General features: G+C 35.6%; 1 protein-coding gene across 6 annotated transcripts in view; it reads left to right on the forward strand.

Moving 5' to 3' along the window:
• Window positions 1-15,559, forward strand: part of KIAA0825 (KIAA0825 ortholog) — a 243,702-nt gene that overhangs the window by 98,082 nt on the left and 130,061 nt on the right. For all 6 annotated transcript variants that reach the window (XM_088156364.1, XM_088156363.1, XM_088156359.1 and 3 more), the window contains 2 exons: window positions 5,266-5,376; window positions 10,404-10,543. In XM_088156364.1, coding sequence (XP_088012490.1) covers window positions 5,266-5,376; window positions 10,404-10,543 — 251 coding nt within the window. The remainder of the gene's footprint in view (window positions 1-5,265; window positions 5,377-10,403; window positions 10,544-15,559) is intronic.

The raw sequence follows: 15,559 nt of genomic DNA on the forward strand, positions 1-15,559 counted from the left end.
AATACTTGTTTTTCTGTGCTTCATTTTTCCCCACCCTTATGTGGCCTTCCTGAAGTATCTTCAGCATAATGGAAATGTTGGTTGGAAAGGACTGCTGGAGGTTGTCTAATCTAGCCTCCTCCTCAAAGCAGAACAATCACCAAGAGTAGTCAAACATGACTGTGTTAGACTGACTCAACTGACACATGCCAGCCTCCAGTAACTGAAGTTTTACAACTTTTTGTGAAGCCTGCTCTGCAGCTTTGATGCCTTAATGCAAAGTATTGCCTCGTATCTAGTGTGAACCCTTAAAGCTGCTGGCTGTAATTTGCTGTATCACATCAACCCCCACTGAGGAAAGTTGGTCAGTGTTGTCTTTGTAGTTGCTCTTTGGGTGGTAGCAGGCTGCCATTAGATGATTCTTCACCAGTGTAAAAGTGTCTAGGGCCTTCAAACATTTCTTAGAGGTGGTTCAGTTTAGTTTTCTTCAGTTTCCTCACATCCTCCTTGAATGCAGGCCTAACATCTGGACAAAATATTCTAGGTAAGGCTTAAACTGTTGACAAGCAGATGAAGTAAATCACTTGGTTTTAGTTGCTGTGTTCCTCCTATTAGAGCCCAGTGTGTGGTTTGTGTTTTTTCTAGTGATGATATACTGTTGCCTTGTCTTCAAGACCCTGCTGCCCATAAACCCCAGGTTTGTGGTTGAGCAGGGCAGCACTCGGACAAGTCAGTTCCCATCTAGGTTATTGTAATTCTGTAGCTGGAGTAAACAGTTTCTCTTTACCTCAGTTAATTTAGTGAATTTCTGTTGTCCCAGTCATCCATGAGTAGGCACTCAGCTGTTTCTTGTGTTAACTACTGTGTCTGCTTCCCCCAGTTCAGTGTCACCTGAAAATGTCCTAAGCAACTGTTCCCTGTCAGCTTTTGTCCTCATTGTCGAGGACCTGTTGAACAACGAGTCTCTAGAACGTGTCCCCCAAATCTACTGAGTGTTGCTATTTTCTTGCTACTTACTCAAACCTCTGAAATAAGAGGATTTTCATACTTTTGAATTTCCAGTCATCATTGTCTTACTCATTGACATGATTATTGTCAGTTCCTCAGTTCTAGGAGCTGGGGTTTCACGTAGTGGATTGCATTGTTTCAGTGCTGCCCGTGAATACACAGGAGAGTCCTATACCATTCTTTACTTGTTAGTTTGTAGAGGAGTGTGGTGGTTTGTATAAATTTCCTGAAATAGTTCCCTGTTAGGACCTGGCAGCTTCCTCTGTGTCTGACAAAAAACCAATCAGTGACCAGTTTTGAGCATTGACAACCTATTAAACCACTGAGAAGGCTGAACATGCCTCTGTGAATTTGCATTTTAAAACACACAAGCCCAGAAAGTTACCCTTCTTTTTATTCCGCCTCAGTAAAAGGTAACACCGGCCTGGGCAGGGCCGGGCGGGCTCTGACGCAGGGCTTAGGAAGCTGCCAGGCCCCATCGTCGGCCAGGGCCCCCGGCATTTGATAGAAAGGTGGAGGGGAGCCCGCTCAGCTGCTGAGGGGGCCTGCTGCTCGGCTGAACATCTAGCTGACATTAAAACCCTGCCCTGCCACCAGCCTGGGCCGAGCCAGGGGGTCCGTGGGGCCCCAGGAGTGGCTGCGGGCCGGGCCTGCCTGCCGCAGCCCCTGCAAGGGGTTGAGGCGAGGGCTGAGCCAGGCCCCCCTGGAATGGAATGTAGTTGGAACAACCATCACTGCTTCCTGGCTGGGCCCTTGGGATCCCAGCCCAGCCCCAGAGCGGCTCCAAAAGACTCTTTATCTTAAATAATTCCTGGCTATGGCCAGGAAGAGATCTCATGGCCATCTGCTGGCCCAGACAAGATATTAATTCCTTCGTTGCCCAGGTGAGACTTGAAGACATTTTGTTCTCTCTCCTGAGTGAAAGAAAACGACCAAGATGAAGATATGCACAGAAACAGCAAGAAAACATTGAGATCAGACAAAAGGAAGAATCAGGTCCTAGATAAGGAAAGGAGGAGAGCCGTGGACTGGAATTTCTCTTTTTTTAAGCTGTGGAGAAGATACTTTTGTTTCCCTGTAGCTAGCAGAAAATGCATTGTGGGGTAGATGACCCATTCACATTGACGCCATGGGCAAAGGCATTTGTGTTGAAGTAAGCAGATGTTGAAGTGGCTATGATCCCATGAGAAGTTTGAACAGAGAGGAGAAGTGAAGATCCCTGTTGCCCCCCCTGGGTGGGGGGGGGGGGGGGGGGGAGGAGGAGAAGAAGAAGAAGAAGAAGAAGAAGAAGAAGAAGAAGAAGAAGAAGAAGAAGAAGAAGAAGAAGAAGAAGAAGAGCTTTTGTTTGAACTGTTATAATCCTTAAAGTGTGCCCCTTAAGTTGACATGGTCCTCTATAACAATTGTGGGAAGATTGTTAGTCAAGGAAGGGACTTTTACATAGTGATCAGATTTCCATTCTCCTGGGCGGCTGATCACTGTGACATCAAAGCGATGAGAAAACTGTTTCTTGTGGAGAAATCTCCATAAACTGAAGAGAAGTCTCCTGTCCCTATGTAAATTGGTGAAAGACTACTTTTAGAGATGGCAAACTGATTTGTTTCTGTGTATTGTCAGTGTGAAAGAAAAAAAGTTGTCGGGAGAGGAGAAGTCTTCTAAGTCTTACTCTGAGTCATTATTTTTTCTTGTAGTTTCTAGTAATAAAGTTCTTCTTTGTACCAAGTACCTAGTTTGTACCAAGTTGTCTTGTTCAAAGTTTGAGCCTGTTTTGTCTTCCTCCTAATCCTATCTCACAGCAGGAAATTAGTAGATAATTCTAATGGGTACACTGGCGATTTAGCCAGCGCTAGACCCACTACAAGGAGTAAATTATCTAGGCCTCAAAGTAGAGACTGTCTTCTACCTCAGGCTGTGGGTTGCTTAAGTTTTGAGCAGATCTGTTCTTGTGCTTGTTCTGATATTTTTAGTTTTTTGCACTAAGTAGGTGATGATAGTCTGTAAAGGAAGAGCATACAGAGTGAGGTGGGTGCACCTTTTGTGATTACACACTATGAATTATTATATCATTTTTTCTCAACAAGAAGTCAGGTAAATTATTTAAATGTTGAGAGAAGCATTTAGAGAGCCTATTGGCAAAATTGCTCTCTGTTGTTGTAAATTCAATGTCATTCAGTATTAAATACTGAAAACATTTCTGTTCAATATATGAGTTATAACTCATGAAGTTGTTTTTTAGTAAGGTCTATTCCTTATACAGAGACAAAATGTACAAAAACTACAAGGAGATACTGCTAGGATGCATCTTGCTGGCATCTCATTTCTTCACAGCTGCACTCAGGCTTACAGGATCAATTCTCACCTTGTCATACTTGACTGAAGAATAAAGCCACTATAACTTGAAATCTTGCTTTGGTATTAAATCCACTATCTGCTGCTTTGAGACAATAGGCAGCTGCTTTAGCATAACTTGAAGGAAAAACAAATGCCCTACTAGCTATTATTATACTTCTGTCAGAAGAGTAGTTGAGTTCAACAGTCTGGCACAGAGTTGGGTTTTCCTGGCAAGAATTATGTAGCCAACAGTGGACATTAAAAATGTTGTCATGAGAATTACTTTAATATCATTAGACACTTGGTTTTTTTAATGGTATTTGAAGCTATTCTAATACTTAAACAATATTTAAAACCCTCAGATTATCTCTTTATCACTTTAAAAATTTCTGTTGAGATTTTGGTATGAGGAGATAAGTCAGAATACAAAAATCTGCCCTGTGCTTCTCCTTAGGATGCAGCTGAGGCTCCTTAGGATACAGCTAAGGAGTCATACTTAACAAGCTGCTTTTCTCTCAAACGGTTCTTACACAACCAATAGACAAGATGTGGTCCTTTTTTTAAATTAGATTGCTAACCAAAATGTATTTATCACACTTTTGTGTAGGATGTTTGCTCTGTACTTTGCTATATCCCAGTGGATGAGAGACAATAAGATGTCTTTTTTACTTTCATAATATTGAAATTACTGTCCTTAAAATAAGCCTTTTTGAGTTTGTGTTCTTCTTTTGGCTATAATAGAATCTCAGCTTTATTTTAATCTTCAGGTTTTCATGAATTAACAAAGAGCACAAATTCACTGTGCTAATCCTTCTGCTCAGATTTTGCTTACTTAAGATAATTTAGATATCTGTAGGAAATTCTTTCTATTATTTTTTTATTAGTAAGAGTGTTTTCCAAATAAAACAGCCTACCTTTTGGAGAAGTTCAGAAACTATACACCTGAAAAAATATAATTCTCTCTATTCTTTTATCAAGGCCTAATAGACAGTGTAGTAGCTATAGTTCTGAATTACTTTAGATGAAAGACAAAAAATTCAGAGTCAAGTAAGATGCAAAGTAAGGTGCTTGTGAAGTGATAATTGTTTATATTTATTGGAGGATGGATGTAACAGGCTGGAATTCCTCTCTGCTGGAATTGTATGCAGTGTAAATGAGAATAAAAAGGGAAGAGGCCAAGGGGCATCCATTACTGTCACACATTATTGAATCCTAGTAGAATGCTAGAAGATTATACAAATGCTAATAATTTATTACTAAACAATAATTAATAAATTAACAAATATTAAATTAAAGAATCCTTACACATATCTATATTACATTAATATAATTAATTAATTAAATATTTCATTTTAGTGTTCATAGATTTTATCTCTCACATCATTTGAGTAAGTGAAGTATTACAAAATGATATCTATGTCACAATCTAGTTCTTCTCTAGTTCTTTGTATTTGAAAACAACCAGTATTCAATTTCTCTCTAGCCAGTGGATGTCCAAAGCTTCAAGGTTCAAATTTTTGTCCAGTTTAAAACAAAGTGTCTATATACTTGCATGTCAGTCAGTATAATTTCAAAAGATACTTTATGTATCATTATTATAAAAGTGTAGAAAATACTATGCATTTTTGTTATGTGGGAAAAAAAGAGCTGTAGAATGCCTGAGAAGAAATTGGCTTATTGAATGCATTTTCAAACATAGTTTTAAAATGTGTTATATAGGAATAAAAATACAAAGAAAACTTGAATAACAGTTATTAGATACCAAGTTTCAAAGAGAGTGAAAGTGAATAAAATATAGAATTATATTTTTACAGTACACAGATAGTTTTCCAATTATGTGTTTGCATACATATATTAAGAGTATTTGTCATAAGATACATTTAGTAATAGTGATCCAAGGGGATTTTCAGTCTCCCATGTAATTCAGAAGTGTTTGGTTTCTTCCAGGACATTTCTGGATAATTCTGATGAACATCTTCCTCGAGATTTTTCTGAAGTCTTTTATCATCCATTACATTGGTTATTTTGCGTACCATCATCCTGTTTTTTCCTTCTGAAGTGAGTATCAAAAGTTGATTGTTGTAAAAGGATCACCAGATAGTCAGTATTAGTCAAATATTGTTACATTTTGAAGAGTATATCTGAATAAATGTCTAATTAATATTCTGATTTTTAGAAGTCAGTACAGCATTTTTAAAATTCATTACAGATTTCTCTAATCTTTGAGAGTCTGAAGAAAAAGTTGCACTGAAAGGACTGTATTTTGCTAGTCTATTAATTATGTTTGATATTTGAATTATCAGTAATGCCTTCTGGCTTTAATTAAAGAGTATATGACAATATACTTGACAACACAGAAGTTCAGCACAATTGCTGTTCTAAAGGACTTATAATTAAAGGGGAGATAAAGAATCTATGCCTTTCTGTTTAGGATTGCTGTTTTAAAAAAATATTTGTTACATGAATGACTCATTGAGCAATATGCTGCCTGATCATAGTTGAATTTTTTGGAGATTATTGAATGATTAGAAGCAAAAGCTTTACTTTTCTGTATCACTGCATATAATGACAAGTGACATAGAAGGTACATGCTACCAGCTGTGCTGTTGTTTGCTTTCTAATTTTGAAATTGAAGTAGTCCCACACCAGTGTAGATACTCTCCTAACCCTTTCACCTCCCCCTCATCCTTTTCAAGGTTGTTTCCTGAGAAGTTTACACTCTCCATTTTCATGAAAAGCTGCTTTTGTGAGATGTTGCTGTTTTTTCTGAGAAAGAAATTTTATATTTTGGAGGAGTACGTTATCCAATGAGTGGTGACCTATGGATGACTCATGTACTTTGGATTTATTACCTCTTTCCTTGTACACACAATATCTTTTACCTTGTATATAAAAGTATCTTCCCTGTAGTTTTGCCCCAAACTACACAAAACATGCTGATTTCTCTCCATAGGCTCCACTCCTAACTACATGTCATCAATCCTGTTCTCTCCTTCCCTGGTGCCTCTCGTATCTGCAGGACCAGAGACAATATATGTCACGACTGCATCAGAATCATGTGGTTCACTAACGATATGCTAAACAGAGTTGAATAATTGGTGAATTCAGAATGTGTCCTGCTTGAAATAGTAATTTAAGTTCTTATGAAGCATGAAAGATCATGTGTGTTTATCAAGCTTCAAAGAACTTTGTCAGTGACTTTTAAAGTTATGCATCGTTGGAGAGAAAGGACAAGAGAAGGAAGGATACAGTAGAGGGAATGATTGCATAGAAAGGGAATCTAGTCATCCATTTCTGGAAAATTTATGTTCCATTAAGTTTTCATTGTAGAAAGGAGAACAAGTTTCTTAATGCCCTCATGCAAGGCAAGATCTCAAAATTTAAATTATACTGTGAAGCATGAGTTTTGGATGATGATATCACGAGTACCTTTTGCTTTGTAACAGTATGTACAGGAAATGCTGGTACCATTTCAGTCTGACATAATTATCTTTTCAGAGGTGGAATTAAGATAGATTTGAATAAATAGCAGAAAACTATTCCAGAGCTATGTAGTATGCACTTATTTTCTGTGGAAGAAAAGTACTAAAATACACAACGTCTTGATCACCAAATAGGAATATGCGAATTAAGAAAGAAAGTACATCTCTTGAGAAGATACAATCAGCGTACCTTTGTGAGAAAAGTCCATATGTAGAGAGAGCCTTGCATACTGTCCTGGTGATAACAACACACCTTTTAGCTGCTCAGGAAAAAAAAGTGAAGGACTCTGTATCTAATGAGTAATTCTGAGATGTTCTAGTTTTTTTGTTGATTTTACACTCTATGTGAATGAAACTTTTTTCCCCTTCAAATACTGCCTTTAGAACATTATAGAGAAACGTTATCTTTAACTATTGCAGAAGACTGTATTTCAGAGTATACCAATTATTCATGGGTTGGTTTCTGAACTTACATCTTATAGCTAATTAAAATATATCTTCACTGTCTGTAAAAAAATTGGAAGCACAGGTCATTGTATACCTCTCAACTGTAGCCACTTAATTTTTAACTGACTACTCTAATTAATTTGTCATGCATTTAGCTATTAAGTATTTAGTCTTCATAAGCTTATTATCTCAAAAAAAAGTTTGGCTAGTTCCTGAAATTAATTTGTTTACTATGTAAACTGATTTCCTACATAATTTTTCATTCCTTAAAATGGCTACAGTCTGTTTAATTTTATCAATTTGATTCCAACAGCAGTGTCAAGGTTCTTACCGTGGATTAGCCTGTCTACTTGCCTTACAGCATCTTAAACTTAGCACATGAAGTTTTCTTTCTTACTATCCTGAATACAAACCAAAATAATATAGTTGGTTATCGAACTAAATAATTACTGATAATTTATATGACAGTTCCTTTAGTGGTAATTGTGATTCATTCTTTGCCTCATTTGGGGTTTATTGTCATATAATTTGCAAATCAAAGTTGGGTTTTTTTCTTCTACTGTACAAAACAGGACATTTGTATATGATATTTATATGTACTCCACCTTTTGTCACTTTTTATGGGGCTAGTCTTATTTTCACTAGTACTGAGCTATGAGGATGAGAGAACATATGTCTCTCCATATGCACGTTACAAAACTTCTCAGTGCATTTAATGGTGCTAGCTTCATGGCTGTAGGGAATGTCTGCTATATTTTATTTTTCCTCTAAGTGAGTCACACCATTGTACATTTCGATTTGCAAGATGCTTAAAGAGCCAAGAACTGGTGTATATTACAACATGATAACTTCCCATCTGGTCAATGACAGACAAGTTTTTTTTTCAATTCAGATACTGTAAAAATGCAATTTATTTCTATAGGAATTTAAAATAATATTCTTCATAAATATAATTGACCCAACTTGCCACTTATCTTTTAGTTTGAAGGCAATGAGTGACCTTATTAGATAGGATAATATGACATTAAAGGAAGAGAAAAAAATTAAACTGGCCCGAATATTTTAACTGAATTAATGCAAAGTTGAGTTTGCTGTCAGCCATAGCATTAATTCCGGTATGAATATAGTAACTGTTTTAATTTTAGCTTTAATTACTGACTACTGATTAGATTATATACAGATTATACATGCATTAAATTATATATATAGAACTAATCTCGAACATGCAGAAATTAGGATAACTATTTTAAGAATGCAAAAGCCTAATGCTTGAATTGGAGAATTTACTTTGACTGTACGTTCTATTAAGATTTAAATGTATATGTGTATATATTTTGATAAATATTATTAGAATCCAGTATGTGCTAATGTGCAAATATAATTGTCGAGTCAGTGTTACACTCTCAGCAAAGTATATAAAGTATATAAAATATATAAAGTACCCGATGAAAGTTACAAAATCTACATAAGGTTTCCTGGCACAGACATTGCTTCTGAAGTTAGAGGTATTTGCTTTAGTGCTAAAAGTGCAAAGGCTGTGGTGTCTAAAATCTTCCTTTACTAAGATGAGTATTACAGTAGAGTTTTGTCATAATAGTGAGATGTAAGGGCCTTGCTAGAGCATGGTGCTATGGTTTCCTTAGGTGACTTCAAGGCTGCCATGCAAGATATGTGGCATACTGCTTTTTCTGGTAATGGAAATAGAGACATGTGAGAAACTAAACTACGGGAATGTATCAGCTGATTTTTTTTCCCCAGAACTTGTAGGTTTGTATTGAGTATATTGTATAAATAGCAGCTTTGACTCAACAGTGAAATACTTGTGCAGTCATCTACTTTTTTTTCATGTGTGCATTCAAGCATAGTTGGGAGGTGGCACACTTGACTAAGTCAGAGGCTGTAAAAGTATGCAACTTAACGGAGAGGTAGCTTTCTGTTAGAACAATCACGAACCCATTTTAGTTCTGTCCAAAAAGCTATGTGTAAACGGCATGTAAAGTGTTTGAACAGGGGCATATAAATACTTCTCTAGTCTGACAGGAAAATGTCAGACTGAAAACCTCCTTTTGAAGAAGGTTTTAACTGATGCTGAAGGTGTTTTTTGCATACTGGCAGATAATATACCTGCATCAGTCCACATGAAGTCCTTAAAATCATGAATGTAAAATTCATGTCCATGAAAGTTTATGTATGAGGTGCATAAAGTTTCAGAGTTACCAACTATTGTATAAACTTGTAGCCAAAAAAGTAAATACAGTGGTTAAACATCAGTTGGAATTTTAAAAGAACCTTCAAATTAATAAAAACTTACAAATTAAAGAAAAAAAAATTATCCACAATCCAATTTTGAAAACTTGATTTTAAGAATGTTTCAAGAAGAAAATACTAAATACAATAGGTGATAAACATTTGGCACGACAGATTTGTTTGCTTGTTTTTTGTTTAACTGTAATGTGAATTCAGTGATTGATGTTGGGTCGCTGGCTGTGTTCAGACTAAACCCTGCAATAGTATTGGAAACCTCAGTTTTTGCAGAACATGAAAATCACAAAGAGAAAATAAACTGCAATCTTTTTAAAAGCGAATGGATTTGTATTACACTTCCTCACTTCTTCCTGGTGGCGAAGCAGGAACTCAACCAGTCTAATATTTCTTGTGGATTTTTCAGGACACATAAGAATTACTCAGCCTCAAGTGGAATTTTGCAAGCCCTTTGAGCATTTTCGCTTCATTTTACTTAAGAGCTTTATATGCTTCATCAAGAATAGACACTTTAGCTCTCTTACTCAACAATTACTGCAATATTCCACTAAAAATTAATACCCTTACATTTATTCAACTGCAGGAATAAACCTCTCCTTTTTGTCTGGTAAAACAAGATAAATACAGTTCCATGAAAGAGATAAACACAGGTGCTTTGTATCAGATGTAACTGTGGCAGACTAACAAATGTCAATTTGCTTTTAACTAGTTGAATTTAAGTGTAATTCTTTCTCTGAGCTGCCGTAAAGTAAGGAAGCATGAAAGCATTTTCAAAGTAATCTGGGCAGAGTTGAGACTTAAGGGAATTAGTGTTAAATCTGCAATTGAAGGATATTAAGTCCATAGATAAATTAAATATATTCTTCTTTCTGTCTTTATCTTACATATTGAAAGGACTCCATCCACCAGAGAAATGGCAGTCCAAGGTCTGCTGAAGCTGCTCTTATCCCAGCCATGCTGTAATTTGAACTTGCTTTTGGAAACATTGCTACACCATGATTGTCTCTTACTGAAAATTTTGCTGAGAAGCTCAAGTAAGTATTGATACTGTCAATCCTTGTAGGAATATCAGTGAGAAACACAAATTGATTTTTAGCTATTTAAATGCTGGAGGAAGGTTGTCAACCATTTTGAGGGTTAGGTTCCCGTTTACTTACCAGTAGGACATTTCTTGAATGGGTAAAATATAGAAAAATTATCACTTTTTTAGTGAGACTTTACACTCAAAGAGTTTATTAATGATTTCAAAGCAAACTGCACTTGGATAAACTGGGCTGCTATTATAAATGCAAAAGAGTCAAAATGAATTTAATGGAGCTTTGATACCACAGCTACTGTACACAGGTTTTGAAACATGTAGATCAGTAGTCTAAAAGACCACTTTCAAAATTACATTTGAACCGTGGCTTGAACCGAAGCTTCTTAGATGTTTTGTTGAAGTTATTATATGCTTGTCACTGTAGGCATTCTCGAATTACATAAATACATAAATTTTTATTTGCATTCTGATGAAATTGTGTTTGAAGCAACAAACTTCATCACATCTTTCCATTAGTAGTTTGCAGATCAAATGATCATATTGTTGAATAGCTTAATGGTATAATCACTTGTTTGACTTAATTTTGCAGGAATATGAGAGTCTTGGTTTCTTTATTTTTTTGGCAAATGAATTCTTCCTATTTATCAAAAAACTAGTAGGTCCACATAATATTTTATATATTTATATTTATGTTTATATCTAACTATCTATCTGTCTTTCCATCATGATTTAGTTCTGTCATTTTAAAATGGTCTAATACTTGTCAGGGGTACAATGTCTTCCAATGCTGTCACACATATTTTTGAGAGCTGCAGTGCTACTTGCAGCTTGCCTGCTCAAACACGTCATCTTCTACAAAGGCTGACAAATGTTTGATTAGGGTCATGGTCTTACCCTAGTGTTATCCAGTATTGAGTTTTACTATCTCTTTAAATTATTACAGGTAATAAGTGACAGAATGTATTAGCCCACTGACTAACCAACCTCTTAAGCTTTAGGGAAATCCATGTTACTTTGAATTACAAAATGTGTTATTTACACAGGCTTCATTCATGTAACTTCAATATTGAAATGAATAAACTTTCAGTTTAAATAAAGTTGTTATCTATGATAATCTATATCATCTAAATTAATTTCAATGGAGTTAATTGTCTAATGACAAAAAATTTGTATTCTTTATTCCTTCTCCTATATAGCTAAGTATACCACAGTTTTTGAGCAATTTGCCCAATTCATAACAGAACTCCTTGGTACTTAATTACATACAAATTTTTTTAAAAGGAAAAGCTTTCCCACATTTTTTACATTCAGTCTTTCCTTTTCCTTTTAAAAACAGGCCAGAAGGAAAAAAAATCTTACGTATTGATGAATTTTTCTGTATTGTTTTAACACTTTCGGATACTTGAAGCAGACATCATTCAAACACATTATATTTCATTGTAGTCACATTGTTCTCATGGTTGTACCATGGGGAGGTTCAGAAGAAATGTATATTCCCCATCATTGTAGGTAGTACTGTTGGGATTGCCAAAATTTTGTCAGTACAAAGGGTATTTATGGGGAAGCTCTGTATGCATGATTCATGTTGCTAAATATAAGAAGGATGTCATATTTGTTGAAGCTGTTGAAATTGCATGTCTATAATTATATACTATCTGGATGGGAAGATGACAAAATGCACACTTTTGTCATTTTTTCGTGCAATATGATATATTAAATGTACATAAAAACTAAAATATGGAAATATGAAGTTACTGCATCAAAAAATACTAAAGGCAATAAATCAGGTTACCCAGAGCTGAATCATTTATATGTCTTCAGTGAGCATGGCTACTGCGTACATGCAACTTTGAAAAAATGGTTGAAAATTTTGATTTACATATTGGACCTCTGTAACAAGCTATGAGTCTAAGTAACCTGGGCTCGTTGAATTACAGTGCCATATAATCCTAGAGGTTTTTTTCTGTAGTTCCAACATCCAGCACCTTCCTTCAAGGCATATTCTTGAGTCAGTAAAGGGTCTAAAGTCACTGCTGTGGCTTTGCAGAGAGAAGTAGTTAAGGTAGCTGGTACTGTGTTAATTCTCTGACAAAATAAACTATTTCGCAATTTACTTGGCAAATTTTCTTTTAACCAATATTGCCTTATCATTCCTGGATGTGAAGTAGAAATGGATTATTTTGACAAGCAACAAATAGTAGAGGAAAAAAGGAAGTGGTGCCAGTGTAAAATAAGTAGCTGAAACCAGCAGATTCTGACATGAAAATATGAAGGATGAAAATGAATTCTGAGTATTTCTGCTAGATTTGCTCTAAATATACAGCATGCCAGAGTAACAGTCTGTGACTTCTAGTTTGATTATCATTATTTCTAGGAATCAGGAGGGCTTTTTTTCATAATAAAGCAAACAGCAATAGCTTTATTTGATTGTGCTGGCCTTATAAGGGATTAACACCAGAGGGGACCCTATCAGACAATAGACACCTGGCTACTTAGGAATAGCAGATAAGACAGTGGTCACTAAGAAATTGTCACTGAGAAATTGTCTGCAACATGATCTGGAACATGATCTTCAGTCAGTCCTTGAGTCTCATGCATTTGTTTAAGAAGAGATAGTAGTATCAAGTTGGTGACGAATAATAGAAAATGTGACATGTTGCTGGATAATCTTAAAAAGAATCTTATTCATTACCATAAAAACTTGAGACTCCAGTTGTTACTGAAATTGATTTTGTCTTTCTACACGCAACCTTAAAGTGAATATTGACATGTGGAGATAAACTGTAAGAAAACTGCATTCACAGCAGGACCAGACCATTGGCAGTTTCACCTAATGTTTTTGACTTGCACAATACACTGCTAGAAGATAATTTTGTTTAGTCTGTACATCTCAACCTAGATGATATTCTGGGCCCCACTAAAATTTTGAAATGAGAATTAATAGTAACATTTACACATATTCTGTAATAAGTCTAAGGCTGCAAATCTGAAATTGGACCCAAATAAATGTGTTTTGCTTAAGAGATCGGTTACCTTTCATACATAAGCAGGTTGGGGAAGGGAAGATTTCCACCAAGAAAATATAATTGTGTGGTGCACCATTAGACAACTTTCTAGACACTAGTAGATATGAAGAGTTTTCTTAAGACCATTCTTTTATTAACCATTTTCTGGAAAGAGAACTTGGAAATGTACTTGTAGAGCTGGAAGATTTTTTTTCCCCACTCCAACTCTTTTCCCTCTTTGAAACAGTTCTCGAGCTACCATGATATATAATATGTCATTTTACGGTAAATTTTAAGTACTAATTAATTTTTAATCAATTAATTACATGTTAGACACATAAGAGTAAATACCACTGGTTTTTTTTAATTACCCTAAAAGAACAGTGAAAAGTGGCAACTTCACCAATTGACCTCATTTAGGAGACTGAACTGTTAGTGGCAGTAGTGAGTTATTACAGAAGAAAAGGTACATGCCTTACATAAATTACTGAGTCCATCAAAACTCTGGCATTGTTAAAATTTGCAGCAATTTGACGCTTTTATTTCAAGTTCTTGAGGGTCATTCTTTCTTCTTGTACTTCCATTATACTTTCTTGTACTTTGTTGTACTTTCTTCTAATGACTCCTTTAATAATCCTGTGTCATGATCTGTCAGAGAAGTGAAAATACTAGCTATTTTTCTAGTCCCATGGCTCAACCACACACCATTTTGGGGAAAAATAGTCTTGCATGTTTTGGTCAGAAAACTTGGATGTTAATCTGTAACCCTGCTCTCATTAGGAGAGCAGAAGTAAATCTCTTAGAGTAATTTATATGTTTGTGCAGAGATAGATCTCTCCTCCAGGTATTTGTGGATCATCCAATATAAGGCTTGTGGGTACCTCTGAAAGTTTTCTTAGCCTCTTCATGATAGCAGTCTGTGTCATGGTAGCCTCATGGTTAGATGATTACTTTAAAAGTGGCACCTGCTTAAAAGGTCCATCTGACGAGTAAGCTTATTGGATTCCGTACCTGCAGAACTAATGAAAGATGTACTGAAGAGATATACTTCTAGCTGAAAAATAAGTAAAAAAGGGACCTTAATACAGGTATCCTGTTCCATTTGGTGATTTTCCAGTGATAAGCTAGAGAAAACAGTAAATAGATTTTATGGATTTATGAAAACCTAAGTAGCTTTTCCTAATTGAACTATAGTGGGCTCCAGCTGTGAATCATTCACCTTTTCTTGACGAAGTGTCTGATACATGTGTGATAGATTTGTTTTCTGTTATATAAGGTCATATGGATATCTTTTCAAAGACTTAGTAATTTCTGATAGGAACCTCTTGTTACAGCAGACCTCTAGACTAAGTTTCAAGAAGGTAAGCTGTTCAGTATCTATCTCAATACATGGAGGAGCACAAGGGAGCTAATGTGTCTGTAGGACTACATTCAATATTGCCTTTTCAAATTTTGGCTGTCACACTTTCTGTGTACTGTCCCATAAAAACAATACTGGAGGTATTCTGACCATAGTGGGTTTTTTCTGTTGGGCATAGATAAGAAGATTCTACAGAATCCACTTACTCAGAAATTCATTAATGGAAGCTTCTTCTCAAATAGTTGAAAATAAATTGTTTAGGGAGAAAAAATTCTAAATGGATTTGAATGAAATTAAAATGCTGTGGCACTGATCACATATATAGCCACAGAAGTAGTTTACTGGTATGTTAATAGTCTATGGGCAGATTATATAAGTGTTGTTACAGCTTTTTTGCCATGCTGAGCTTTTTAGTTGTCATGAATTTAGGATTTATTTGATTCACAGGTAGCAGGTAATACAGGGCTTATTATTGTTTGGAATGTATTAAATTGAAATGGGTAGGTTTAAGATGTGGGTTTTATTCAGGATAGGAGTAATATGACCCTGAGATTAGCTTAGTTGGTTAGAACATGGTGCTGTTAGCAACAAGGTTGTGGGTTTAATCCCCATATGGGCCATTACTTAAGAGCTGGACTTGATGACC

Source organism: Sturnus vulgaris, chromosome Z, assembly GCF_052056855.1.
Source record: "Sturnus vulgaris isolate bStuVul1 chromosome Z, bStuVul1.hap1, whole genome shotgun sequence".
Taxonomy (NCBI): Eukaryota; Metazoa; Chordata; class Aves; order Passeriformes; family Sturnidae; genus Sturnus; species Sturnus vulgaris.